General features: G+C 44.1%; 3 protein-coding genes across 22 annotated transcripts in view; 1 reads left to right on the forward strand and 2 right to left on the reverse strand.

Moving 5' to 3' along the window:
• Positions 1 to 13,309, forward strand: part of HSF1 (heat shock transcription factor 1) — a 67,595-nt gene extending 54,286 nt beyond the window's left edge. For 7 of the 17 annotated variants that reach the window (XM_056820710.1, XM_056820712.1, XM_056820708.1 and 4 more), the window contains one exon: positions 30 to 13,309. In XM_056820710.1, the coding sequence (XP_056676688.1) occupies positions 30 to 235 (206 nt within the window). In that variant the 3' untranslated portion in view covers positions 236 to 13,309. The remainder of the gene's footprint in view (positions 1 to 29) is intronic. The other 10 variants (XM_056820716.1, XM_056820718.1, XM_056820720.1 and 7 more) reach the window with 5 other exon arrangements.
• LOC103100694 (uncharacterized) lies at positions 1,815 to 4,775 on the reverse strand. 4 transcript variants are annotated; one of them, XM_007488763.3, is made up of 6 exons: positions 4,646 to 4,775; positions 3,442 to 3,497; positions 3,202 to 3,237; positions 2,941 to 3,078; positions 2,760 to 2,804; positions 1,815 to 1,938 (listed from the first exon to the last, which is right to left on the reverse strand). In XM_007488763.3, exons 1-6 carry the CDS (start codon positions 4,735 to 4,737, stop codon positions 1,931 to 1,933), a joined length of 375 nt encoding a protein of 124 aa, XP_007488825.3. In that variant the 5' UTR covers positions 4,738 to 4,775; the 3' UTR covers positions 1,815 to 1,930. The 4 variants fall into 4 exon arrangements, with proteins under 4 accessions (XP_007488825.3, XP_007488824.3, XP_056676707.1 ...); XM_007488762.3 differs by having other exon boundaries at positions 2,926 to 3,078; XM_056820729.1 differs by having other exon boundaries at positions 1,815 to 2,804.
• DGAT1 (diacylglycerol O-acyltransferase 1) overlaps positions 10,279 to 26,705 on the reverse strand; it is a 42,732-nt gene continuing 26,305 nt past the window's right edge. Inside the window, exons 4-18 of the mRNA XM_007488766.3 lie at positions 26,569 to 26,609; positions 26,186 to 26,271; positions 25,969 to 26,021; positions 23,999 to 24,104; positions 23,569 to 23,676; positions 23,383 to 23,457; positions 22,759 to 22,862; positions 22,615 to 22,653; positions 22,463 to 22,504; positions 22,183 to 22,227; positions 21,946 to 22,058; positions 21,810 to 21,875; positions 21,573 to 21,660; positions 21,357 to 21,419; positions 10,279 to 21,174 (exon numbers count right to left, since the gene is read on the reverse strand). Coding sequence (XP_007488828.2) covers positions 21,022 to 21,174; positions 21,357 to 21,419; positions 21,573 to 21,660; positions 21,810 to 21,875; positions 21,946 to 22,058; positions 22,183 to 22,227; positions 22,463 to 22,504; positions 22,615 to 22,653; positions 22,759 to 22,862; positions 23,383 to 23,457; positions 23,569 to 23,676; positions 23,999 to 24,104; positions 25,969 to 26,021; positions 26,186 to 26,271; positions 26,569 to 26,609 — 1,182 coding nt within the window. The 3' untranslated portion in view covers positions 10,279 to 21,021. The remainder of the gene's footprint in view (positions 21,175 to 21,356; positions 21,420 to 21,572; positions 21,661 to 21,809; positions 21,876 to 21,945; positions 22,059 to 22,182; positions 22,228 to 22,462; positions 22,505 to 22,614; positions 22,654 to 22,758; positions 22,863 to 23,382; positions 23,458 to 23,568; positions 23,677 to 23,998; positions 24,105 to 25,968; positions 26,022 to 26,185; positions 26,272 to 26,568; positions 26,610 to 26,705) is intronic.

Raw genomic sequence — 26,705 nt, forward strand, 5'->3', positions numbered from 1 at the left:
CCCATGACCCTCTTCCTCTGCCTACCCAGGGAAGCAGCTGGTGCACTACACAGCCCAGCCCTTGTTCCTGGTTGACTCCAGCACTTTGGATACAACAGGGAATGACCTGCCCATCTTCTTCGAACTAGGGGAGGGGCCTTACTTCTCGGAGGGGGATGACTACACTGATGACCCCACCATCTCCCTGCTGTCTGACTCTGAGCCAACCAAGGCCAAGGACCCTGCTATCTCCTAAGGCCCCCTTCCTCTGGGAGGGGGATGATCCGGGCATCAGGGTCCCCCTCCCTTCCTTGCCAGCTTCCCCAAGGGTGGAAGAGGGGCACTGTTCCATGGGTTTGCGCTCAGTGAAGTTGCTGGGAATCTAATCTGGGGCCAGACAAGCCTGATGGAGGGGACCTGGCAGCAGATAGGACCTAGGCCATAATTGAAGGGCCACTCGCCTGAGCAAGGGGAGAGTGCCCAGGGGGCCATTCTGGACAGAGCCTGGTAGAATGGAAGCAGCCCCAGGTGAGCAGAGGGCAACAGGAGAAAAGACCCCGGCCTGGACACCATGCATGCCATGGGGTGGGACCCTGCCCACCACCTCTCTCTTTTCCCCCGTGGCTCCACTGGGCAGCACTTTATGCTTGCCCCTCTCCCTGTCCTTGGCTCCGTATGTTCTGTTGGTTGGTTTGGGGTTTTCTCGGTTACACTTTGTACTGACCCCGCTGATTGTTGATAGAATTGTATTTTGGATTTTTACACGAGAGAAGTTTCTACTTCTCCCCCTATATATATAGAAAATATATATATATATATATATACACACACACACACACACACACACACACACATACATACATACATACATATATATATATATGAAGACAGACAGACAGATTTATAAACAGACGGGCTATGTGGTTGTGGTTTCTCAGCTAATGGGGAGTGTTATTCCTGACATGGGGGGATTGAGGGGTTACCCTGAACTCCACCTGTGCTGAGGGTGCTAAGATGACTTCAGTATTGGGGGAGGGAGGCCAGGAAGGGAAGCAAGCAAGAGGCAGGGGCTAAGCTGTCAGCTGGGGAGAACAGACCCAGGCAAGTGGATAGGCCTCTGCTGAGGGGGAAGGTGCCAGGTCCTGGTGGGTTTTTCTGTGCTCCCTCTGGGTGGGGTGTTTGAAGGGTTACACACACACTTCCCCAGGGTTATAGAATTTAGAGCAGGAAGCAACCAGCGGAAGTCATTGGGCTCCAGATTAGTTGCGTGATCTTGGGACAAGTCCCTTAACTCTAGGCCTCAATGTCTTCATCTTTAAAACAACAACAAAAAAATACTGTCCTAGATTACCAAATCCCTTCTCTAAATCCTCTGATCCTGAGTGACCCACCCAAGGTCACAAAGCATAGTAGGGGGAACCAGGATTCATAAACAAGTCTTCTAGATCCAAATTCCTTGTTCTCCTGCACCCCCTGCCTCCTCTCTCAGGCTGTTCTCATCTCCCTTCTTTGTCCATTTCTCTTGTAGGTCTATTTCACTGAATAAGTTCATGATGTTTTAACCTGGATTTACCCCCCACATTTCTGTAATTTCCCTCTAAAAAGGCTTATTTCATCCTTCTAACCTTTTGTGTGAAGAAATTTCGCAATTGACAAGAGCATGCAAGTCACACTGACCCAAGCTCCCCCTAACCCCCTGCTACTAACTGATTGGGTCACTAGATTCCCACCTAATATGGAAGGTGGTAGATGCCTTCAAATTTGATGGATGCCAATTTAACCTAAAGCCAGATACCCCTGTCCCTAGTCCACAGCCAGTCCCACTAAGGCCAGGATTTTCTCAGATGCATTTATTAAGAAGATAGAGCTGTTGCTCAGGAATAAAGTGGGGGCAAAGAACAGGGTAGAAGAACCAGAAACAGATTCTTAGCAAAGGCTCCTGGCAGCAACTTTATAGGCCTGTAGGGTACAAAGAAAAGGATGTCAGAATGGGATTTCTCATTGAGCCAGCTTCCCTTCTGGTGCCCTAACACCACCAATCCTTAGGGCCTGTGTTGACAACCAGATTTCACTTGGGAACTAGATCTTGGACCAGGTCTCAGGCCTCAGTTTCATGTGGCTACACCACCAACTTGTCCACTAAGGTCTTCACTTCTGGGGGTGTTAGGAGGATGAAGATAAATCTGGTGTTGACAGATCTCTGACAGTGACCTATCTAGTTGAATGTAGCAGCTTCTCTCACCCATCCTCTCCCACGTTCCCATATCTTACCAGTATTAAATGGGGCAAATCCTTCATAAGTTTCCTCTCAGATGTTAGTCTGAGAAATAGTCTGAGGCAGATGGAAGTTTCTTCCAGCATGCCTTTCAGAAAGGGGCCTTGAAGGAAAGCTGATTTCCAATGCTGTCCCACCCACAGCCAAATGACCCATGAATCTCAACTCTAGAACTAGGCATGAACAAGAATCCCCTCCCTCTGCAATGTTGTGGCTCAGCTTTGCCACGAAAATCTCTCCCAAGAGAGAATCTTTGCCTTCTGGCTTTGGGCAGACTGACCCTTTCTTGTACACAGAAATCCTTCAGACATTTGATGAAGGATGATGTCCCAGCCTTAATCCTCCAAGTTAAAGACCCAAGATTCCATCTATCCTTTTCAGGCCTGCTTTTGACTTTCTATTTCCTGCTCAGTATCCCTTGGTGGCCTTTTTTGTCACTATGTCTACATATGTGCACTCACGCATTCCCTTCCCCTGGGGTCCAGGTGGAGAGTGCTGAGCTCACCTCCAGTCTTCTGGAAGGGGGAATCCTCTTCCTCTTCCTCTTCTTCTGCAAAGGGCAAAGAAAGGAGAGTGCAGCACCCATCTCCCATATCTCTTCCTTGGGTGAGTGAGCACAGCCCCAGTAGTTAGAGGGTCATTGCCTTGATGCTCAGCCTAGAGAGTCTTACCTGATGCATTCTCACCTTCATCCTCATCTCCAAGATCCTCACTTCCTTCATCCTCGCTTGAGTCAGAATCAGGTTCATCTTGGAACTCAGACTCTATAGTATTTCCCTCACCCTGAGTCTGCAGGATACGCTTTTTTGACAACGGAGCTTCCACTTCAGGAGAAATTTTAAGGGGCACAGTGAGGGGAGATTGGGACCCCAGAGATTGGGGAAGAAGTTGGAGGTCAAAAGGAAGGAGTAGGGTGGAGATCTTGGCAACCTAGCCCAATAGCCTACCTTCATACAGAGTCTTCAGAGTGGAAACCAAGTGATCTGCAAAAGATGGCAGAGATTCTGTTTCTGAGATACACTATCACTGCTTCCCTTCCCCTGACAGCTGGGATAGATAGATGGCCTCTCCATAGGACTGAAAGGCATTGCAATCCCAACTCTGCTCTGTATATCCCAAATGCACAACTGCCCTTTCCTCACTCCTAAATTCTTGGGTTAGACAAGGGAAAGGGAAGTGAATCTCACCTTCTGTAGCCACTAGAGCCAGAAACAAGATCAGCAAAGAGACAGGTAGCAAGAACCTGAGATCAGAATAGGGGGAGTTACTTGGAGGGGTCAGCTGACTCTGGGGCTACACATGTCCAGAACTCCATCCCAGATGGACTGTCCAAAAGTCCATACCTCAGGACAGACCATGTACATCCCAGACCCAGAAACCCTCCTTCCTTTTAAGCCTCTAACCCAGTGTCCCATGACCTTACCGAGTGCTGGGAGCCATGTCTGCATCCAAATAAAGGGGGTAAAGGACAGTAGTCCCCTGGACAGAACCATAACTATATAAAGGGAGGGAGGGTGGGGCCTCGGCAGGGACCGCCTCTCCAGTCACTTAGGTCTGTCCCTCCTACAATTCTATCCCTCTTCCACCTCAGTATCCTTGCTTATTGGCTCATCTCTGTCTTCCAAGGAAAGGCATAGAAAATGTAAAGTGAAAGGGATCTCTGAACCCCCCCAGGACAATTTCCTGGACCCAGATAGTCATGGTCTCCTGCATCCTCTTCAACCCAACACTTGCAGGCCCTGAGCTAAGGCAAGGGAGTTGGGTAGAAGGGCCTCAGAAGAAGTTAGGTCAGGAAAAGGATTAGGGGCAAAGTAAACAGAACAGTACCAAGGAGGGGAAAGGAGAAGGTACCAGTGCCTGGGACAAAGCAGGAAGAGAAAGCATGGGCTCAGGCTCTAGATGGTCCTGGAGCATGGGGAAGACCTAAGAACAAAGGGCCCTTTCTAGGGAAACTAACTCAATGCCCCCTTTGTCTTGCCCTGAGAGAGCTGGAAGTGGGGTGGTGTACAGCCAAGGGCAACTCTGAAAGGGCTTTGTTGTCCTTGGATGAGCTGAGACGGGACCTTGGCCCAGCCCTGTACCCAGGAGAAATACATGGATTAGCACTGCTCTATACAGTCCTATTGAATTTCCTCAATTTCTGCTATCCCTTAACTGGGCATCTTCCAGGAAGAGAACTCCTAGGCATCTAGTTTGCATGCTGTTCCCCTCCTCAATGTTCACATTTCACCAGTCACCATTTAGAGATCTTTTGTGTAGATTAGAGGCTGGTGACCCAGTGGTATTGGGAACCTGATGAGCCATCCTGGACCTCCTAAAATACTTAACCATCAAGGCTGCCAATAGGGATCACAGATCTGTACCCAAAACCAAAGAAGAGTAGAGCCAAACCTGGGCCAAGCCTTGCCTACTTTCTGAAAGAAGACAGGACCCATTGTACTTGGAGACCCAGAGGGCTTTCCAGTCAGTCTGAGATGCCTCATCAGCCCTAACACTACCTCCGTCTCCTTGGACTGACTTCTTCAACAATGAGCCACCAGAACTGATGGGAGTAACTGTGACCTATACAGCGTTCTTTGAGATACCACATATAACTCCATAGCCCTAGCAACACTACCAGAGTTCCATTCCAGATGGTGCCAAAACATCTCTTACACCAGGGATCTTGGTGTGGGCCCTCTTCTAGAGGCATTTGCCCTCCTAGGGGTCATGGTCTTCAAGCCAGGACCCATCCTCCAGGATCAGGGTTTGTTTTCTCTTTCAGACCACCACATCCATTCTTCTGAACTTGGTGTACTCCATCTGGCCGAACATCTACCCCTCAAGGGTCAGGGCCCTTCTAGTTGGAATCATGGCATGTTTGCCCAACCACATCCCTGCTCAGGGTTACAACCTCAGGTGTAGAATAATCTCTGAGGTCCTAGATCCCATGATCCAGCTAGAAAGTATTAATTCTGCACTCATGATAGACTATCCACCATTACTAGACATCACTGTCTTTCCCACTCTAGCAATGGGGACCTCCATTAGTATCCCGCATTTTCTTAGGACCCCCAAAACTGAAGCTAGTCTCCTCTAGGACATGCTACACAAGCCCAGTGAGAAATATGCCAAAGTACATAGCCTGATTACTGGACACTACAGAGGTTAAGCTCCCAAAGGTCCCACAAACTCCCTCGTTTTATATTCCATGAAACAAAATGCACACACAGTCTTCCAGGTCAGGGTACCCTCTCAAATTGAGGAGAATTATTGCAGGAACCATCACATACTAATCCCCTGGCATAGTTGGGAAAGAGTATCACCATACCAAGGAATACAGAGATGGAATCATCAGGACATGATCTGTGAGGATTATGGCTTGTGGGGAAGAGAAGACAAGTGAGAAGCCTAAACTTAAGAGCCGAGGCAATTGATCTGAATTGTGGAGCCACATCATTGTGGCTGGTTTCAAATCCCAGCTCTGCTACTTTCTAATTGAGTCACCTGGGACATGTCAGGCACTTTGCCTCTCTGAGCCTTGGTTTCCTTATCTGTAAAATGAGGGAGTTGAACTAAATATGTCCTTTCAAATTCTATGAGTTCTTTTATTAAGTTCATTCTAGAATCTGCTGAGGGTAAGGTCCTGGCTGGAACACAATGGCAAATGTCTTGGAGGCAACCAGATGCCCAGCTAGAGCTCAGAGGAGTCAGGACTGAAGATTTGGGAGTCCTCCACAGAAATGGTAGATGATGCTAAGGGAATTAAGGAATTCATGAGAGGATAAAGGGAAAGAGTATGGAGTTCCAAAAGTAGCTGTCCACTGATAGGTGCACCAGAGAAGTAAGTGCAAGTAAAGTGCTATGTAAGTGAAGGGAGGATAATAAGGTAATCCAACTGGGAGAAGAGGGAGGGGGGGGGCGCAATCAGGGAAGGTTTCTTAGAGTAGAGGACATTTGAAAGAATGAGCTTGAAAGAATTTTTAAATGAAAGAATCAGAGTAAGAAGGAACCATAAATATATCTCAGACAAAAAAAACAGGTCCTGGGATGTTAAAGGGAATACCTGAGGTCATACAGCAGAATATGAGTCTAGGTTTATGTTGGTGAACCTATGGCATGTGTGCCAGAGGGGGCTGTTCCCTTCTCCCTCTCCACATGTGCACCTGAGGACAATTCTCACATCAGCCCACTGGAAGCACTTCTTCCCTCCCCTATCTGGGGAACGGGTGGCTCACATGCTATGTGAGATGGTAAAAGTTTTGCCATCACTGTTATAGTTCCTCTGATTCCAAATATAGGGCTCTTTTTGTAGAACTTTAATATTAGACATTAAGCACTCATAACAGACCAGGAGGTTGGAAAACAGTGGTGTGTGTGTGTGCAAAGGGGGAGTTGGTGCAGCCCCAAGTAAACCATTTTAGTTGAAATGGCTTACATATAAGAATGTTATGTAAAAGTGAAATGGCACCATGTTGCTGATCAAAAACACAACATACGCAACTTCCTCTGTCAAGACCTTTACTATTAAGTCCCAGGGATTTATCAATAAGCATTAAGCACCTACTACATGCTAGGCAGGATGCCAAGTGCCACCTTTAGACTGGATAGATTGCCTAACCATGAAGGACTGTCAGCATTGCTGACCTCACTGACTTTTCTCAAAGTTCCCCTACGGGAGCCCAGCTTTCTCTCCTTTTTGCTCAAGGCCCACCTTGTCCTTCCTGTGTTCTGTTGGGCTTTAAGGCCCCTCTCTGTTCAGCCACTGTACCCCAGGAGCTACCATCTCAGCGGAAAGAAACTTTGGAACATCAATCTCTCATCTACTCCATTCCTGAACAGGATTTATCACTACAGCATTCCCAGCAAATGCTGATTGTCCAATCTCCCCTGGAACATCTCTAGGAATGGGGAAGTTGCCATTCCCAGAGCGGCCCATTCCTTTTCTGGAGAGTTGCAGTTGTTTTTTGCTTCTTTTGAATTGCTTCTCAGCCACCACTGCTCCCAGTGCCCTTGACCCCTCTTGGAGCCAAGCTAAGTCTAATTCTTCTTTCGTACCACAGGCTTTCAAAGTGGAAGGCAACTTTCATTCCCCAGACCTGGGCCTGTGACCTTCAGCTAACTTCCAAGGGTCTTCTTAGCTCCTCTGTTCAAAACTAAGCCCCAAGGAACCTTTGCATCTCTCTCTTCCCTGCCTCCCCTCTAGGTGCCTTACATGCCTTACCTTGGGTAAAAATAGCCCCAAAATTCCCCTAGTTACCTTCCCAATTCAAGAAAAAAGTAGGTCTTCCTTCTGAGTTATACACATTGGCAGTGCAACCATTTCAGAGAATTTAAATTAAAGAGAAAGTACCCTCATTTCTCATTGCCCCAGGTATCCTTATAAGCTCTGGCCTGCCTTTTCCAGCCTTATTTACTTACCTCTCTGCCAGTCCAACTGGATGACCAGCTGTTCCTTGAGCTTGGCATGCTCTCACCTCCCAGTCTTTGTACAAGACCTTCCTTCATGCCTGGAGTGCTCTTCTCAGAATCCCTATCTTCCTTCAAGGCTTAGACTAGGTGCCACCTGCTCCACAAAGCCTTCACTGATTTCCCTACTAGAGACCACTGGTCAAGGAACTTCCTCTTCTAAAATTACTCTGGTTATCTATGCACATACCAAGGTCACTCCAATAGAATGTAAGTTTCTTAAGGACAGGGATCCTTTTTGGTTTTGTCTTTGTAGCTGAGATTTTTCCAAAGTCCGAAATAAGTGTTTTGGTTGCTTTGTTTTTTAATCTGATATCTGAGTCCCAACCCAAGACTAGCAAACCTTTTGGATCTTGCCCTTGTAGCTATTTGGATCTCTGGGATCAGAAAGAAGCCACCCCAATTCCCGATGGCCTCTTTGGCTGCCAATGTGGTTGGACATCCAGTTCTAGCAGCTGTTCTTTCCTCTCTGCCAATCACTATATCTTCCAGGCCAAGAGTGTGTTTTGTTTTGTTTTAGGGTTAGTTTACAAGGGAAAGACTGACATTCAGCTCACTTGCACAGACCTTTGTTAAGTGCCTAACAGAGAAAAACAACATACTTTTTGACCTCAGGGAGCTTACAGTGTTCAAAGGGAAAATAGGACTTTTCTTTCACTAGGGTCTTTAAGTGGAGGCTTCATGAACATTTGTTAGAGATCTTATAGAAGGAATTCCTCTACAAGAGGAATATAATCGGTCAACAAGCAATCAACCAATAGAAGTATAATCAGTCAAGAAGCATTCATTAAGCACTTCCTGTGCACCAAGAACTAAGCCAAACACAGGCTGAAGTAAGTAGTCATTTAAGGTTCCTCCCAACTCTCAAAGACTACATAGAAGGATGACACCAAGCTGGTAAATGAAAAATAATTTTGAGAAAAAAATTACTTTCAGCTGTGGAAAATAGGTAAAATTCCATGGCAGAATGATAGTCTAAAAATTAGAAGGGACCTCCAAGGGTTCCTAATCCCACCTGTCCCTGACCCAAGATCCCTTCTTGTGTTATTCAATCATGTTCTATTCTCCTCTCATTTGAGGTTTTCTTGGCAAAAATACTCGAGTAGTTTGCCATTTTCTTCTCCAGCTCATTTTACAGATGAGGAAACTGAGGGAGAGTTAAGTGACTTTCCCAGAGGGACAGCTAGGTTACTCAGTGGTTAGAGCTAGGCCTGGAGTCAGGAAGTCCTGGAGTTCAAGTTTGGCCTCAGCCACTTCCTGTGTAACTCGTTGTATAAGTCATTTAACTCCTGTTAGCTCCCCCTTGCTTTTCTTCCATCTTGGAACCAATACTTAAGTACTGATTCTAAAACAAAAGGTAAGGGTTTTATAATTTTTTTTTAAATGTTTAAAGGTGACTCCCAGGATCACACACCTAGTGAATAGCTGAGGCTGGATTTGAACTTGAGAAGATGTCTTCCTGACTCCAGTCCCAGAACTGTAATCACGTTACCACCTAGCTGCTTTACCCCTTCTATAATATCCAAAGTAATTGATTGTGCAGGCTCTGCTTAAAGGGCAGTTAGATGACACAATGGAGCACTGGACCTGGGATCAGAAGATCCAAATTCAAATCTAGATTCTAACACTATCTGGGTACCCTGCTCAAGTCATTTAATCTCAGGCTGCTAGTTTCCTCATCTGCAAACTGAGATACTAATAGCACTTTATCTTCCAGGATTGTTGTAAGCATCAAATAAGAGTATGGTGTAAAGTGCTATTTTATCCAGTGAGGGTAAACACCTGATTATCTTGACAAAGTCCCTTACATCTTGGATAGCTATAATTCTTTGGATGTTTTTCCTTCTATTGAACCTCAACCTGCCTCTCTGGAATTTCCATCCATTGGAAAGTCTTACTTCTACCCTCTGAGGCCAAGCAAAAGTATTCTAATCCTTCTATAGGACAACTCTTCGGAGCTTCCGGGGAGCAGCTTCAGAGGCAGAGACATTCCACCAGGCACACAATCACAGGAGTGCGATTTATCTGAGCAGCGTGTGTTCCTTTCTTCCAGTAGTAGTTTGGGATTCTGGGAAAGAGTATACCCCTAATATATGCAGCCAAGGAGAGTCAGAAAGGGTTTTTTTATTTGGCCTTTTTTACTAATGATATCTTGCATCAAATCTGGTTTGCTATGCAAGAGAATACATTGAATGGAAAATTTTTAAAAGACATGGATCTAAAGAGTATCTCGACTCTGGGTAGAACTCTTGGTAGACCATGTTGAGGGGAGCCTGGGCTACAGTTGAGAATAGTTTATCTGTGATCTTTTACTCATCAGATTAAACACCCCTAGTCCCTTCAACCTAGCTTCCTATGGGATGTTCTCAAATCTCCCCTTCCTGGTAAAATTCCAGTGCAGCAATTTGAAGGGTTATTTTTGTGAGTCCTAGGGAGTTTAAGAAACAAACTTGTTCAGTTTCTCCTGCCCATTTTTTAGTTCCTACATTCGATGTCAAAAGCTCTCCAAATAAGTGATTAAGTAGTAAACCAGCATTTCTGCAAGGGAGAGGAAAAGAAAAACACTGGCACCATACTTATGTGTCCAAATAAGATTTATTCAAGGATATTCTTTACACGAGTGACTAGAGGGATGCCAGAGGCTTCCAAGTCTTCTAGATTTGAGGCTCCACCAACTGAGTGACCATTCCGATGATGGCTTTCTAGATTTTCAAAGGCTCTGATGTTGTGACCATGTAAAGCAAAGTATCTGTTATCTTCTTTTTCAGATTTTTAGTTAGGTGAAGGGACTGGTCAAGGAAATGGAGAGCATCTGAGTCTCCATGGCAGATTTGGGGTCTGTTTTCATAGATAGCCTGTTCTAAGGAATCTCCTGAACATGAGTTCATACAAATAACAAAAGGGCTAAAATCTGCTCACAAACCAAACCTTTGATCCAACTCAACTCTTCTAAACCAATGTCCAGACTCTACGAGGCAAGCTACAAGTACAACAGACATATTAAAATTACTGTAGGGCCTTTTGTTCAATACTTTCTATTTGGAAGTGTCTTCTCTCTATGAGATGGGATAGTAGAGGGTTGTCCAGGAGTAGAGTAGGCCCCAATACAACTAGTCACCCTCTTCTGGACATGTTCCAACTGATGTCTTTCCTAATGTAACAGTCCCCACTCAACAGTTTGCTGCAGGAAAGCCTCTATTCATACAGGAGGCAAATTACTGAGCAATGTCAACGCATCTAAGCATAGTAAAACACAATGAAGAAAGTCCATAGGATAAAAGCCATTCTCAGTCTCTTGCCTCCATTGTATCCCCTCCGACTCTCTAGTCAGTTTTCCTAAGAGTCACACTCCAAGGACCCCTGTTGCTACTTGAAAGCTTTTCTGAAAGAGAGCAAGGTCAGTCCTGTTGGCTAGGACTCTGTACCCCTTGCCTGTTCTAGAAAAGGCCAACTGGAGCATGTTTGGAGGGCTATGTTAGAGTTAATTCCCCCAGGCAGTCTGCCTTGGGGAGGGTAATAGTTACTACTCTTTTATAATAATAATATTTGCAATAATAATAACTCATACTTGCAATAATAATAACTCATCTTTGTTAAGGTTTGCCAAGTGCTTTGCATAATTCTTTCATCTGATCTGGTCAGACTGCCCAGGGAAGATCCCCGGCCCCTCACCAGCTGTTCTTAGAGCTATCTTTTTATATGCCTCACCACTTTGCCTGAATGCCACTGAAAAGTGCACATTTATTAAGAGTACTGCAGATTTTTAAAAAATCTCCCTCACCCAAGGAGTCTCCAGAGTTCTTACTCCCAACTGGCTTAGAGTGAGCGTACTCACCTCTTCCCAACCCCAAGGTACAAGTAGCTAAGGATCCTCACCTTTCACTGCCTTCTTCTGAAGCTAGGGACAAACCCATTCCCCCTCCTCCATGTGGCCATTTCCATTCCCACTCCATCCAGTAAATCTCAGGAGTGTTATTTAAATTGGGAGGACAAATTGGCTGGCTGTCAGCATTTTCACTGGCATGGCAAAAATCCTGATCACCTTTCTGATAAAATGTGAATCCCTTTGCTCATGTGTTCTAACAAGGCCCAGGTAGAGCAGAAATATTGTCTCCTTCTGGACAGCAGCCCTCTTCTAATGCAGCTTAACAAAACACTGTGCCCTCTTCTGGCTACCTTGTCCCACTGCTGACCTCATTGAGCTCGTGATCTACTAAATACCTTTCCCATCCTGTAATTTGGGAAGTTGATTGTTTTAGCCTGGGTAAAACTTTACATTTGACCCTCATACATCTCCTTACTCGATCTGTTCCATCATTTTAGTCTGTTGAGATGGGTTTTGACCTGGACTGTGTCTTAGTTATCTCTTCAAGCTTCATGTCATCTGCAAATTTGACATGTATGCTATGTATTCATCCGAGTCACTGATAGATGTCAAATGGCACAGAGTCAAGGGCAGACCCCTGGGGCACACCACTGAAGACAACCCTCCAAAATGGCATCAACCCATTAATAATTTCTCTTTGGATCTGGTCATTCAAGTTTCCTATCTTATAAGCCAATGGTTCTCAAAGTGTGGTCTGGGAATCCTCGGGGGAAAGGGAGCCTCAGACCCTTTCATGGGGTCCACAAGATCAAAACTATTTTTATAATTCTATGACATTTTAACTTCTAAGTAAATATCAATAGTTATTACCAGATGTGCTGGTGTTTAACAACCACCTCTCAGGGAAAAAATGCACTATACACTTTTTAAGTTTAATATGCATTCTCACCATTATTTTCTTAAGCCTAGACAATCAACAAAATAATTCAAGTCCTAATCTGTAGCATTTTCTGAGGTATAAATGCTCACACCAAAAATTTAACAATCAGCTCTCTCAATCCAAGCTGGTTTAAGCTGACTACAGCACACTCCTGGATAGAATACCTAAACAAAAGCTGTGTTTGCATGTGTGTATGAGAGAGAGAGAGAGAGAGAAGAGGAAAGGAGGGGTGGCTGGAGAGACAAAGAAGAAGAGGGAGGGAGAGAGAGGAAAGAGCACCCTCAGTAGTATAGAAGGGGTCCTAAAAACAAAAAAAATTGGGGTGGGGGGCATCTGTGATCTAACCTCTAGCTTTCCATCCTATACATAAATACAGCATGAAAAACCTTGTCAAAAGGTCCATGGAAACTGGCTACATCCCTCCTCTAATCTGCCCAACTAGGAAAAGGAATACTGGGAGTTTGGGAGAAACTTTCTCCCCCATAAAGAAACCTCCAAGACTAAGGAAACGTGGGGCTGGGTCAATAGAGACGAATCTCAGGCTGTGCTTTATTCCACTGCTCATTAGCAACGAGATGAATAAGGCCCATTCCAACTTGAAGGAGGTCTCTACAGTCCTACAAACTACGACAGAGAACAGACCTGGTCTTTACTGATTCCTGTGGCTCCAGGGTTTTCCTTCACTCTCCCTGATTTCTTTGCTACTACTCAATGCTGTTGGTTGGCTGTATACAGAGAGAGCCCAAGAAGCTATAAGAATCCAACCCACATTCTAAGCAGTTGAAGCTGCTACCAGCTGGAGCAAGCTCCCTTAGCAGACTAATAAATTTCTTTTCCTTTCTGTTTGGCTTCTCATTTTATTTGCCTCCTAGTCTTGTCGAGCTGATGGCGGGCGTGACTCTCCATAGACTCACAGGGACCGAGGCTGGGAAATTCCCACAGGTTACCCCGGTATGAGCTGCACTTGATGAAGTTAGACCAGCTTCTAGTACCTTCTGCTAAATGCTTCCCTTTATAAATGCTCACAAACTAGCCTCTTAATGGTGTGGTCGGTATAGAATTTCAGGATACTCCCCAGGAATTCTCCAAGTTGCTGCTCTATAGAATTTGAAGATTCCACCTCTTCGGTTCTGCTTTGCTTGAAATTGGGATATTCAGCCTCTCTTGTCCTGAAGCGCAAGGCAGCAGAAGGAAGAGGATCCTTGCTGGCTGCTGCAGACTGACTTAGAAAACCACAAATGAGTATTATCTATGTTCTACTGTATTTTGATTTTGTTAACTGTTTCCCAGTTACATTTTAATCTGGAACAGACCTGATCCCTCTCCTGTAGCACTCCTTCCAAAGATCTTTCACTGACAAAGTTTAGCAATCACAACTCTTATGCCCAGGGCCTGACATAATGATTGATTAACCTAATATTTTAGCACCCTATGGTGTAGTAGTTTGTCTGGGTCGGGTTACTTGTACTCATTGACAATAAGAAGATGCTAATTATAAAGAAGCATTTCCCAACAACAAACCTAAGTTTGACTCTTTACCTTTTGTCTTAGACACGATAGTATGTATTGGTTCCAAAGTAGAAGAGCAGAAAGGGGCTAGACAATGGAGGTTAAGTGACTTGCCCAGGGTCACATAGCTAGGAAGTATCTGAGGTCATATTTGAACCCAGGACCTCCTGTCTCCAGGCCTGGCCCTCTTATCTACTGAGCCATCCAGCTGCCCCAATTTGTTGCTTTTCAACTATTCCCCTTTCCTCCCAGTTCTGCAAAACCTTATATTTATTCTATTAACTTTTATCTAATCAAATTTGGCCTAGTGTCCTAGCCTTTCAAGACCTCTTTAATACTTTCTTTAATGTTAGCTATTCCTCCCTGATTTGCATCATCTGCAAATATAAGCATGCCAATATGCTTTTATTCAACTAGATACTTGATATGGGACTAGTGCACTGGGGAGAGATTAAGGCTGGATATAGAGATTTAGGAATCATCTGTAAAGATAAGACAATCTAACCTGTGGGAGTAGAAGACAACACAAAGAGAATGGAGAGAGAAAAGAATTCAGGTCTTGAGGGACACACCTGTTATGTGTACAGGATATGGATGGCAAATCAGAGGAGACTGAAAAATACCACTCAGATAAAGGAAGAAAATCAGGAAAGAGTAGTGCCCACAAGTCAAGGGAGGAGAGAGTTTTCAGGGCAAAAGGAGGAAAAATCAACACTGTTAAAAGCTGCAGAATGGTCAAGGAAACACCACTGGATTTAACAGTGAAAAGATTTTTGGAAATGGGGGGGAGGGGGCATTTCAGCTGAATGGTTGGATAAGAAACCTGATCATAAGGAGCTGAGAATTTAGTGAGTATTTATTAAACACTTCTGTGCTAGGCAATGGAGATGAAGGGAATAAAAAGAAAGGGTCCCTTTCTTCAAGGACCTTACATTCTAATGAAAGAGACAAAATGCACAAAAATAGGTATATACAAGACATATAGGACAATTCCTGGCGTACTGTTTATTTCATTCCTTCCATATATGATCAGTTTTTGATAGACTATAAACCTGTACAAAGACTATTTTCCTGCCAGACCCCTATGTGGAAATAATTCTTGTGTGATTTTTAAAATATACTGATAACTGCATTTCAATGAAAAAAAAATAAAAAGGAATATAGAGGATCAACTAGGTGACTCAGTTGATAAAGAACCAGGCCTGGAGGCAGGAGGACCTGGGTTCAAATCTGATCTCAGATGCTGTGTGACCCTGGGCAAATTATTTAAGCCAAATTGTCAGCCTTTACTGCTCTTCTGCCTTGGAATTAATAATAATTAATAAGGTATTAATTCTAAGATGGAAGGTAAGGGTTAAAAAAAGAATGAGGAACACCTGAGCAAAGGAGGGAGGGAAGATGAAAGGAATGGGATAACTGCTGTGGCAGACACCTACAGGAGATAATGAAGGGAAACACAGGTAGAGGGGTAGTCTGTCAAGGAGAAGGGTCTACCTCTTCCTCAGACTGGAGAAAAAGGAGGAATGGAGGGCAGATTTTTTATAGTAAAGAAGAAAACAAGATCAGATAGCAAAATAAGGAAAGGTGGTAGAGGCAAAGGGAAGGTTTGGAATAATTTAACTCTCAACCAATCAACAAGAATTTCTTAAGTACCTACTAATAAGAAGCAGGCTCTGTGTTAAGACACAAGATGTATGCATAATGAAACAATGTCTGCTCACCAGGAGCTAACATTCTAATGGGAGAGAAAAATACATGGACAAATATATACAGGATAAAGAAAATACAAATACATAACTCACAAGGTAATTTAGAGAGGGAGAAAAGGTGCTTACTAGCAACTGGTGGAATCAGAAAAGCTTCATATAAAAGTGGTTCTTGGACTGGATCTTAAAGAGATTGAGGCAGAAGTGAGGAAGGAAGGACTTTCAGCCTGAAAGTCAGTGCAAAGGCACTGATATCTCTGAGATGCAATATCTTTTGTGAGAACAGAGAGGTCAGTTTGGCTGGGTCACAATGCAGGAAAGGAAAAATGTTGAGTGAAGCTGTAAATGTAAGTTAGAGCCAGGTTGAGAAGGGTTTAACAGCTAAACAAAAAATATTTTGTGCTCAAGACAACAGAAAGCCACTGTGTTGAGTAAGGGAGCTACGTAGTCAAGCCTTGAGAGTATTAAAAAAAACCCTTTGGCAGGCAGCAGCATGTAGAGATTGGCCATAGGGATATTAGGCTATCGCAATAATCCAAATGAGAGGTGCCAAGAATCTGAACTAAGGCAGTAGCTAATATGAAAAGAGCGGAGTTAGTCATAAGAGACAATGTAGAGAGAGAAACGGTAGGATTTGCCAACTGATTAGTGTGAAATAAGGTAGTATGAAGAGTTGAGGATAATGCCAGGGTTATGAACTGCAGAGACTGGAAGTATAGTGGTACCTTCTAGAGAAGAAAGAAAGTTTGGAGAAGGGGGGAAGAGATAATGTTGTGGGCATGTTGAAATTGAGATGTCCCTAGGAAATCCAGTTTGAAATATCCAATGGGCAACTGGTGATGTGGGACTGAAGTTCAGTGGAAGCAAATCTGAGTCATCTGCATAGAGATAATTAAACCCAAGGGAGCTGATAAAGTCACTGAAAGAGAAAAGGGCTCAAGGCAGAACTTTGGGTAACACCTATAGTCAGAATGTAGGGAAGTCACACAGAAGGAACATAGGTCCCCAATCAGGTTACACAATTTTATTATCTCAAGAGGATGTGGCAGGGGGGCAGCTAGGTAGCACAATAGACTGAGTGCTAGGCCTGAAGTTGGGAGGACCTGGGTTCAAATCTAGCCTCAGATGTTTCCTACGTGACCAGGGGCAAGTCACTTAACCCTGATTGCCTAGCTCTCTCCACTCTTCTATCTTAGAATTAATCCTAAAACAGAAGAGTTTAAAAAAAAACTTTTTTTAATGGGATTTGGGACAGATCTTGAACTACAATGACTTTCATTTAGTGATGAGATTTGATGAGTCTGAAATTTTTGAATCTCTACCTTAATTTGTCACTGAAGAATATTACAAGTTCCTCTCCTAGCCCAGTTGACTATGGGCAGGTATAAATGTCCTTTCTAGGGAGTCACCCCAATAAGCATTTATATGCCAGACAGTGCTAAGTGCTTGAGAGAGAAAGGAAGGCATAAAAAGTCCAGGTCCTACAGTGTAGTGAGGGAGACGACATGCACACAAGTACCTATGAGATATCTCCAGCATAGATGGAGGGTAATTTTAGACGGTTAGGCCTCCCCAAACTGAAGAAGGGTAGAAGGTAGGGAAAGAGAGGACAACAGCTATCTCAGTGGAATGGAATCGTGTTTTCCTGTTCCTCTTCATTTCACTATGCCATGTGTCTGAATCATGTGGGTACAGAAGGCAGAGAAGTTGAAAGATCACTATCACAAAGTACAAGAGCAGATCCAAGAGAATTACAGTAATTAATTATTTATTAATTATCCCTAGATGTTACCTCAAGAAGCTGCAGCATGGGCACATGCAAAAAGAAGTTGGCTGCCAGCCAGTGGAATGGACTGCAGAGCAGTCCCACTAAGGAAGGGTACAGCCTACAGGAAGTCTAAGAATCTTGCACAACTAAGACAAGGGAAGGTATAGTTCAAGGAGAGTGCCCTCTGGTGGCCACCTCAGAAAGAGTATAGCTGCTTCCAGCTAGTCCACCCCAACATACAAATATCACACATGTAATTTTTAATCTACAGGCCCTACATAAATGTCAGTTGCCACTAATTCTACAGGCAATCCATGTTTGGGTAGCTAGGTGACACAGTAGACAGAATGCTAGCCCTGGAGTTGGGAGGTCCCATGTTCAAATCTGGCCTCAAAAACTTTTTATCTGGGTGACCCTGGGTAAATCACTTGCTTTTGCCTCAGTTTCCTCATCTGCAAAATGAGATGGAAAAGAAAATGGAGAACTACTCCAGTATCTTTGCCAAGGAAACCCAAAAAGGACCAGGAAAAGTCAGACACAACTAACTAAACAAGTTAGGATTTTTTTCCCTTCAAGCCTAAATTTGTACTTCCTTCATTCTTCCCTAATTCCTCCTAATTCTGCCCTTAAATCAAAAAGAATAAATCTAATCCTTCTTCCACCTGACAAGTCATAGCATGGCACTCTACATTCTGAAAAACGGAGGTTAGAAGGGACGAGAGAGGCGACAGAGTTCTGGCTAGGCAAGACATCTTGATCAATAAATCCTTGGTGCATGGCTGAACTGATCTTAGCCTCAGGCTCAAATAGCAGGCCATGAAACACACCCAAAGGTAGCAAAAATGCACATAGAGTCAGTACTTGTGTCCAAATCTCTGAGTCCTGGAAGCACAGCTTCTTTAGAAAAATCTTTGTCAGCCTTCAGGTTGGGATCTTTGTCTCCTCTATATGCTCTCTACTCTCTATAAATCCGTGTCTCCAGACATTGCCATGATTCCAGAAACTTTAGAATCCTGAGGCTCCAGATTTTTTGTTCAACTGCCTAGGAACTCCAATGGATGAATCTTTCTGTGTAGGTCCTCTAGAGGAAGGTTCTACTCTTAGCTCTGCCCCTAACCTTGTGCAATTTCCTTCCCCGAACTGGGGGGAAAGTTTCTACCTCTGAAAATACAATTCAGCAGTATCATCTCTAGTCAGTGGTGCCATTTTTTTCCTTTCTCCTTAAGGACTAAGATTAGGGCACCCTGAGAGCCAGGCAAGTTAGAGACCCTCATCCTCTTCCCTTCCTCCAACTGCCTGCAGGAATTACACCAGATCATGGCTCTATCTGGGAGTATTTTATAAAAGTCAGGATTTTCTGTTTCATTTTCTAGGCCATGATGGGGTGGAAGAATCTAGGGAAATATCATATGGCACAGGAGAAATACAGGTAAATACAACTGGTTGTGAAGCCATCCTGGAAGTTGTACAATGATTTGAGCTCACTTAAGAGAAAACTTCCTAATAATCTGGAATGATCTACCTTGGGTAGGTAATGGTTCCCTCTTCTCTGAATGGAAGCTAGAAGTTAGTGAGCTTATGCAGTGTTCAGGTACCAAGGACCCTTCTAGTTTTGAGATTCTGGGATGTTGAGTCAGGCTAATAGGAGATCATATTTTGAGGCTATAACATACCTATAAAATCAGCATATATAAGAGTGTGTGAGTGTGTGTATAACATATATATATGTAAAATAAGTGGTAGCAGCCCTTAACTTAGAGGCCATCCATTCTACATGTGAGTAGCTCATACAGTTGGGAAATTTGTCCTTGTGACACTTCCATCCATCTATTCATCTTAGTTCTGCCCTCTGGAGCCAATCAACAATAAACTCCCTCTTCTGAATGTCAGCCCTGAACTCATTCACCATAACTCCCCTCCTCCACCACCAGGGACTTGAACCAATCTTTATAAGGATATCTCTTCTTCACTCTGGTCACTCTCCTCACTCTGGTCACTCTCCTATGCAAACACTTCCTACAATTTAATGTCTTTAAATGGAATACCATAATCCAGATGTAGAAAACACTGGAACCACCACCTCTCTTGTTCTTGACCCAATTTAGTATTAATGCAGTCTAAAATTGAGTTAGCTTTTTTATTATGTTATATGGCTCACTCATATTCTACAGAAATCTTATTTCATTATGTTCTCATAAATCCCAGATCTTTTTCACATAAACTGCTAAACTAGTCCTATCATTTGTACAGTTGTTTTAACCCAAATACAAGATGTTAATTTCATGCCAACTTAATTCCTTATTAGATAGAACCCATTGTTCTATTATTAGATCTTTTTTAGATCCTGTGATCCAAGTTGTTTGCTCTCCTTCCCAGCTACCCCATCATCTGGAAGTTTGATCAGCATGCCACCTAAGGTTTTTATCCTGATCACTGATAAGAGGAGAGGCCAGATCCCTGGGGAGCTCCACAGAAAGAACTCTGTCCTTTCTCTCTTTCCCCTTCTTTCATTGATGTCTACTCATTAATTACTATTCTGAATCAGTTCAACCACTTTCAAATCTGACTGTATATATAATCAGTTAGCCCGCCATTTTTAATGTAAAAATAGTACCAGAGACTGTCATATCCACCATCTTTATAGTATTTTCCTGATCAGTCAATACCCCAGTCAAAAAGAAGGAAATAACTTTTTCTTGAAGAAGTCAGATTAGTTCTTTAGTGCTCACTGCTTTTCCCCACTGATTAACCTATGTTAGCCTGGCATGAAAGCAGGGGAAATCAGCACCATATAGCTTGAGTGGGAAGGACCCTCGTAAAGGTGGAGGAAAGTAAGAGAGTAAGACCACATATCCAACACTCCCCACCCCCCACTGTCTTATTGCTTTTCTACTGAACATCACCCCATATACATTTGTCTCCAGCTCCTTCCCCACCTTTTGTCTTCATTGAAGATTCAATGAAGCTGGGGTCACTTTGGACATTGCTTTAATGACAGACTTGGTCACATGGGCAGAATCATTAAAAAGTCACTATCAGGACCAGTCCTGGGAAGAGGATCCCCATTCCTCCTCCTTGGCCTTTGGAGAGAGCCATCCATGGCCCACACATTCTGAGGTCAGTGGGGAAAGGAAGGGGAGGGGAGGGCAGAAATCCTGGGGGGGGGGAGGGGGATAATACCTTCATACCAAAAGGGGAGAGGAGTCAGAGGAAACCAAACCCATAGGGCCAATGTCACCTTCACATGGGGCCCTAGGGACAGAGATAGTGGCTATTGGTGACAAATCCCATAGGAACAGGACAGCTTTTCCTCCCTTCGTAGAGATGAACTAGGAGTAGAGGAGAGAGGATAGGGACTCCAAGGGGACAAGCCCAAGAGGGATGAAAGAACTTTTGTACCCCCATTCCATAAGGATAGAACCAGTAGAATCAAAGCCCTCAGGGAAAGGACAAGTCTTTCATAAAGTGCCATGGAGATAGCTGCAACACAGCTGTAGGAGCAGTGTCCTGTCCCTTAATGTTCCTGGAGCAGAAGCCTGGTTTCCCCAACACAAGGCCTGTGTCTGGGGCTTAGGAAATCATCTGGGCCTCATAGTTGAGCACGTAGTAGTCATGGACATACATAAGCACAGCCACAGGCTGCCCGATGATCAAAGACAACCACACTGCTGCATTGCCATAGTTGCCCTGAAGGAATCGGCCCACGATCCAGGCCAGAGGGATCTGGGGACACATAGAATAAGTCAATATCCCTGACCCTAGAACACAAGGGCAGGGTGCCACAGATAAGGCCATTGAAGAAGGTATCAAAGGAAGTGCAGAGGGAGAATATGCAAGGCAGGAGGAGATTCTCAAGAGGAAGGGGCAATGAGAGTAAGATTTTGGACATTTTTAGGGCATCTCACCTGTGCCATCATGCCAGTGAAGGACCAGAGCCGGAACATCCTGAGGGGGACACTCACGAGGTACTAGGTGGGAAGGAGGTAAGGAAATGGATTATGGGGCAGTTCTGAAGTCCCTTCCCACAAGGCTGAAGGAGCATGACCTTATTCAGGAAACATTTATGTCTAGAGACCCAGAATATCCCCATTCTTCTCTATACCTCTTCTGGGTAAACTAACCTCATGAAAAAAGGCTGAAGCTAGGAATACACCAGTCTTAGCCATCCACTTACTGACTCCCATCCTCAGCGCTGGCTTATAGAAGTGTCTGGCAAAGAGGAGAAAGAAGACAGAGTTCGTTCCCTGGATTTCAGGTTCAACCTGACAGAACAAATCTCCTATTTTTCCCATAACTCTATCCTCCCACATACAGAGCCCAGAAAAAAAACCCTCTTCAACACCAGCCCAGATCCCCACCTGAGGCACCATTTGTGGACAGGAATATTCCAATTCTGCCAGAAGTAGGTGACCGACTCTGAGTTCCTGTAGAAACAACATTGTCAGGGTCATTCTCTGAGAAGCTACCATCCCTCTCTGCCCCTGTTCCACTCACCACCAGTCTCTATAGAACTCTCGGTCACCAAACTGCATGAGTTCAGCCAAAGCATTGAGGCAGGAGTGGAAGAACCAATAGAAAAAAATGAGCCATATGAAGTGATTGGGCACCTGAGGAAGAAAGGGGTTATGTGAATGAGGGGCTCTTGAAGGTCAGACTCCATGACATGCTTGCTTCCCACCCCATCCTTCTTCTTTCCTTTGATACCCCCCCTCAAGACCACATAACACTTACTGCCAACTTTAAAAGCCGCTCGATGATACGGGAATAGTCCATGTCCTAGAGATAATATGGATCAATCTCATATCTCTTCAACATATTGGGGGGCAGGGAGAATAACATCCCTGGCACAGCCCACCCCAAAACCACCCAAACAGAAATTCTATTCCCTCCTCTACCTAATCCAAGTAGAAATTTCCATCTCCCCATCCACTAACTCCTACCACTCTCAGCCAGAGAGAGACTTCTGTTTTTCCACCCACACATATGCCAGATATCCCCAAATGTCCCTCACCCTGAATGGTTTCATGGAGTTCTGAATGGTGGGGACCATCCACTGAAAGGAGAAGGATTTTACAGCCATTAGTCCCTAAGAGATCCTATGAGGGAAACCTTCCACCAACCTGGGTACCTTTCCAGACCCATACCCCATTTCCCCTCCTGTACCTGCTGGATAAGTCCCACCAGAAGCTGAGTGAAGAAGAGCTAGGGAAGAAGGGGAAAGATTGTCAGAGAAGAGAGGATGGCAACAATTCTGTGCTCAAGACTCAAGCCAAAGGGACATTCCCTATTCTTCCCCTCCAAACGTACCATCTCAAAGAGCCTTCGTAACAGGAAACGTTTCCGAATCCGGGGGGATCGAGGAAAGTTGAGCTCATAACACAGAGTGGGGGCAAATAGGAAGTAGTACAGATCTGTGAAATGGAGGAAAGAAGATAGGTATCATTACTAGACCCTCACTACCCCCCAAAGTATGATCCCACTGACCTGGGTCTACTCTATCATTCTTTTTTTTTTAACATTTACTTTTTATTTATTTATTTTTTTACTTTTTAAAGATTTTTCCATGTTTCCATGATTCATTTTCTTTCTCTACCCCCCCCCCCAAAGCCAACAAGCAATTCCACTGGGTTGTACAAATGTTATCACTTGATACCTATTTCCTGATTATTCATTTTTGCTATAGAGCAATCTCTTAAAGCCTAAACCCCAAATCACATAGCCATATATACATGTGATAAGTGAGGTCATATGTTCTCCTTTTGCATTTCTACTCCCATAGTTCTTTCTCTCAATGTGGATAGCTTTCTTTCTCATAAGTCCTCCAGGAGTGTTCTGGCTTGTGCAATGCCCTGTTGTTCTTCAAGGACTCAAGGGGTGGGATAGAGAGATCCCCCAACCTACCCCCTCCTCCTTTCAGGTTTCCTTGCTTACCTTGGTAGGTCAAATTGGCAGGGTACTTCACCCCACCAGATACCACATCCCCATTGGCTTTTCTGGTTTCTGAGGCTGCAATCCCAAAAAAGATCATCATGAGAAATGTAGGACAGGTTTAATGGTCCTGACCCCCAAGTACCCAGTACTTTCCTGGCCCTACCTTGCTACCCTATTCCTCCTCACCTGCTTGTTTCTTGGCCTTGTACTCCCTGCACCACAGGTTGACTTGATAGTAGGAGACCATCTTGAGGAAGAGAACTGTATAGAAACCCAGAGCCAACACTGAGCCCACTGTTGGAAAAGAGAAGAAAAATGTTTTAACTTACCTGGTTCATGCCCAATAGAAAAGAAGCCCCTCCTCAACTCTGAATAGAGGAAAAAGTACAGCCCAGGACCAAGCAAGGCTCAGGAAAGGCTCCCAACTCTGTCGTCCAATACTATCTGTCAATCTTCAATTTGGGGAGGTAGGAAAGGTCACCAGAAGGACTGCCCCAATTTAGGACCCCAGAGGCAAAGGTGGACACCTGGATAAGAGACAAAACCCAGGGCCTCCAACTAGATGGTGAGGTTTGGGGCCTAGGAAATAAAAATGAAATAATGGGCAAGGGGCTACCTGGTGTGATAGATTTGACCATAAGCACCACAGCTGCAGGAAAGCAGAGCATAGTGATCAGGTTGGCCATGTGTAGAAGCAGCCCTACTCGCTCTGTTATGGTACCCTGGAAGGAGAAATGGAAAGACTCAGACTCTTCTGGTTCTTTGGACACTACATCAAAGCCTCAATTTATTTTACACAAGCTGCCAGAGTCATCTTATTAAAGCAAGATTATGTTTTTCTCATAATGTTTCTCCTCTGCTTAAAAAAAAAATCTTCAGTGACTTCAGTTACCTATTGAATAAGTTCTAAATTCTTTAATTTAAGACAATCAAGACTCTATAACCTGCTTTCCTACAATTCTGGCAAACTAAGCTCCTTGTAGAATTATAGAAATAGAAAGAATCTCAAAACAAACTTAGTCCATCCAATGCATGAATACTTTTTTATATCTAGTCTCAACTGGGTCCTTGCTTATCTTTTCCAGCCTTATTTCATATTAATCTCCTTCATGCACACTATGTTCCAGCCCAATTTAATTACCCCGATTTGGCCATCTATCTCCTGCCAAAAAAGCAATTGGTAGCACTGTGATTAAGAGCACTGGTTCTAAAGTCAAGACCAGAGTTCAAACATCTTGGGCAAATCACTTAGCATGCTTGTCTCAATTGTAAAATGGGAGTGATTATGGCACCTAGATTAAATGAGATGTTGTTCGGTTTTTTTATTCTCTAGCATGCCTTGCATACCTAATAGATGCTTAACTAGCCTATTGAATTGAGCATCCCCTAGACAAGTGATCATCCACATTCCATTTAAAAAACTTCCAGCAATAGCAATTTACCATCTCCAAAGGCTGCCTAGTCCATCACTGAAGAGTTCTAATTTTTCTTTAAATTGCGGCAGAATCTGGTTCCTAGCAATTTTAACCTGTTGCTTCTACTTTTGCACTCTAGAGCCTCTTAGTACAAGTTTAAATTGTCACTATCATAATTCTTCAGATATTGAAAAACAGTGACTATACCCTCATGATCTTTCTTCTTCAACAAACTCCATGGCTTTCTATCATCATGCTCTTGGCTCACAATGTCGCCTGTGCCTGGACTAATGCTTTCTGTTTTATCTCTACTCAATGAATTCCAGTCTCAAAGCCTTACTCAAGAATCAACCCACTCCGAACTAAGGGAAACAACCAGTCCTTTGGAGGAATTCCACGGAAGCTTTACTTAAACTTTTCCCATAACATGTCTCCCACTCTGTGGACCATTAGATTTGAAGTTTCCCAAAGGCAGTTTTTGTAACATAAGCTTCTTCTGTAGGAGGGAACAGATAAACAAATATACATTTGTAAAGGGAAAGCAACATATATTTAGGAAAAGATGGGATCTGAGATACATGTAGACTAACATAGAATTGATGAGTATTTCCAATAGAATGTAAATAATTTTGGGTATTCCAGCCTGTCATCCAATCTGGTATCTTCTGGCTAAAGAGATGAGATACATGGGGAGATACAGGTAGGCAAACTGGGCCGGAAATATATGGGGCCTCACTAGAAAGAGGAGACCCAACACAGTAGGCAAGATGTTCATATTCTATGATACCTGACTCATACCTACAGGGCTTTTCCCTGAAGTAAATGAAGTAATGCTTAGAGAAGAAGGCTAGGGGTTGGATAAAGGAAAGTAGACATCCAAGATTATATAACAAAACTCAATGTGGAAGTTCCTGGTCTGATTAGCTAAGAATAAAGAGGGTGGAGAGAAGGGACTGATCAGAAAGGAGATAAGACTGGTGGTAACCAGGGTCCCAAGACAGGCATGCTCAGATTAAAGATAAGGAATCTTTGAAAAAGAAAAAGGCATAATAAAAAGGAATATGGATATGTTTTGGGGGGAAAAACAGAACCCTCGACCCCCCACCCCATCCCCACACAAAACAGACTAAGGTAGGCAGCATATGTAATAGGAATAAGGAAAGACACTCACCTTAGCCAGACACTTCTCTACTTGGAAAGCAGCTAATGCAAACCCATTGGTTACTGAAAGAGAAATGGAATAGCTGTGGGGATTACTAAAGCTTCACCATGAAGGCACCCAGAGAGGCAGGGACTGAGCCTATTAGGATGTCTACTCCCACCTTTCCTTGAGACCTGGCTTGGGCTCCCGGGTCCTCTACCCTCCCTATTCCATGTATCAAACTCACCTATAATGAGGCACAAGGAGGGCCAGCTGTAGGGGTCCTTCAGGAACAACGACACCACCTGGATTGGGTCCACTAGAATGCCGTACCTGAGGGCAGGAACCTAGGGCATTGGGGGCTGGGGCACTAGGGTGGGTGGGGGGGCCGCTGGGCATCAGCTTCCGAGAAACTGAACCTGAGCTGCAATAAAGCCTTGCTGCCACAAGGGGGAACCAGCACTCCAGCCTTGTGTAGCCTGCAGGCCTAGGCTAAGCAGATTGGGTTAATGGTCCTGCCACAGGAAGGGGACTTGGGGGGACAGGGAATGGAGAGGGATTAAGAGCTGAGATGACCCTTAGCCCTCTCCAGTTAGGGACAGAGGGAAGGCCACAGTGAAAAGCACTCACTTGATGATGTTTTCCAAAAATAATCTAGCATTGCTCAAGATCTGTAACAGAGAAGAGGGAGAGAGTGAAGAGACACAAACCTTCTTAAGCCAAGGTAACCCAAAGCCCTGCCAGGTTCACCTCCCTCCTCTAACCAC

This window comes from Monodelphis domestica, chromosome 3, assembly GCF_027887165.1.
Source record: "Monodelphis domestica isolate mMonDom1 chromosome 3, mMonDom1.pri, whole genome shotgun sequence".
Classification (NCBI taxonomy): domain Eukaryota; kingdom Metazoa; phylum Chordata; class Mammalia; order Didelphimorphia; family Didelphidae; genus Monodelphis; species Monodelphis domestica.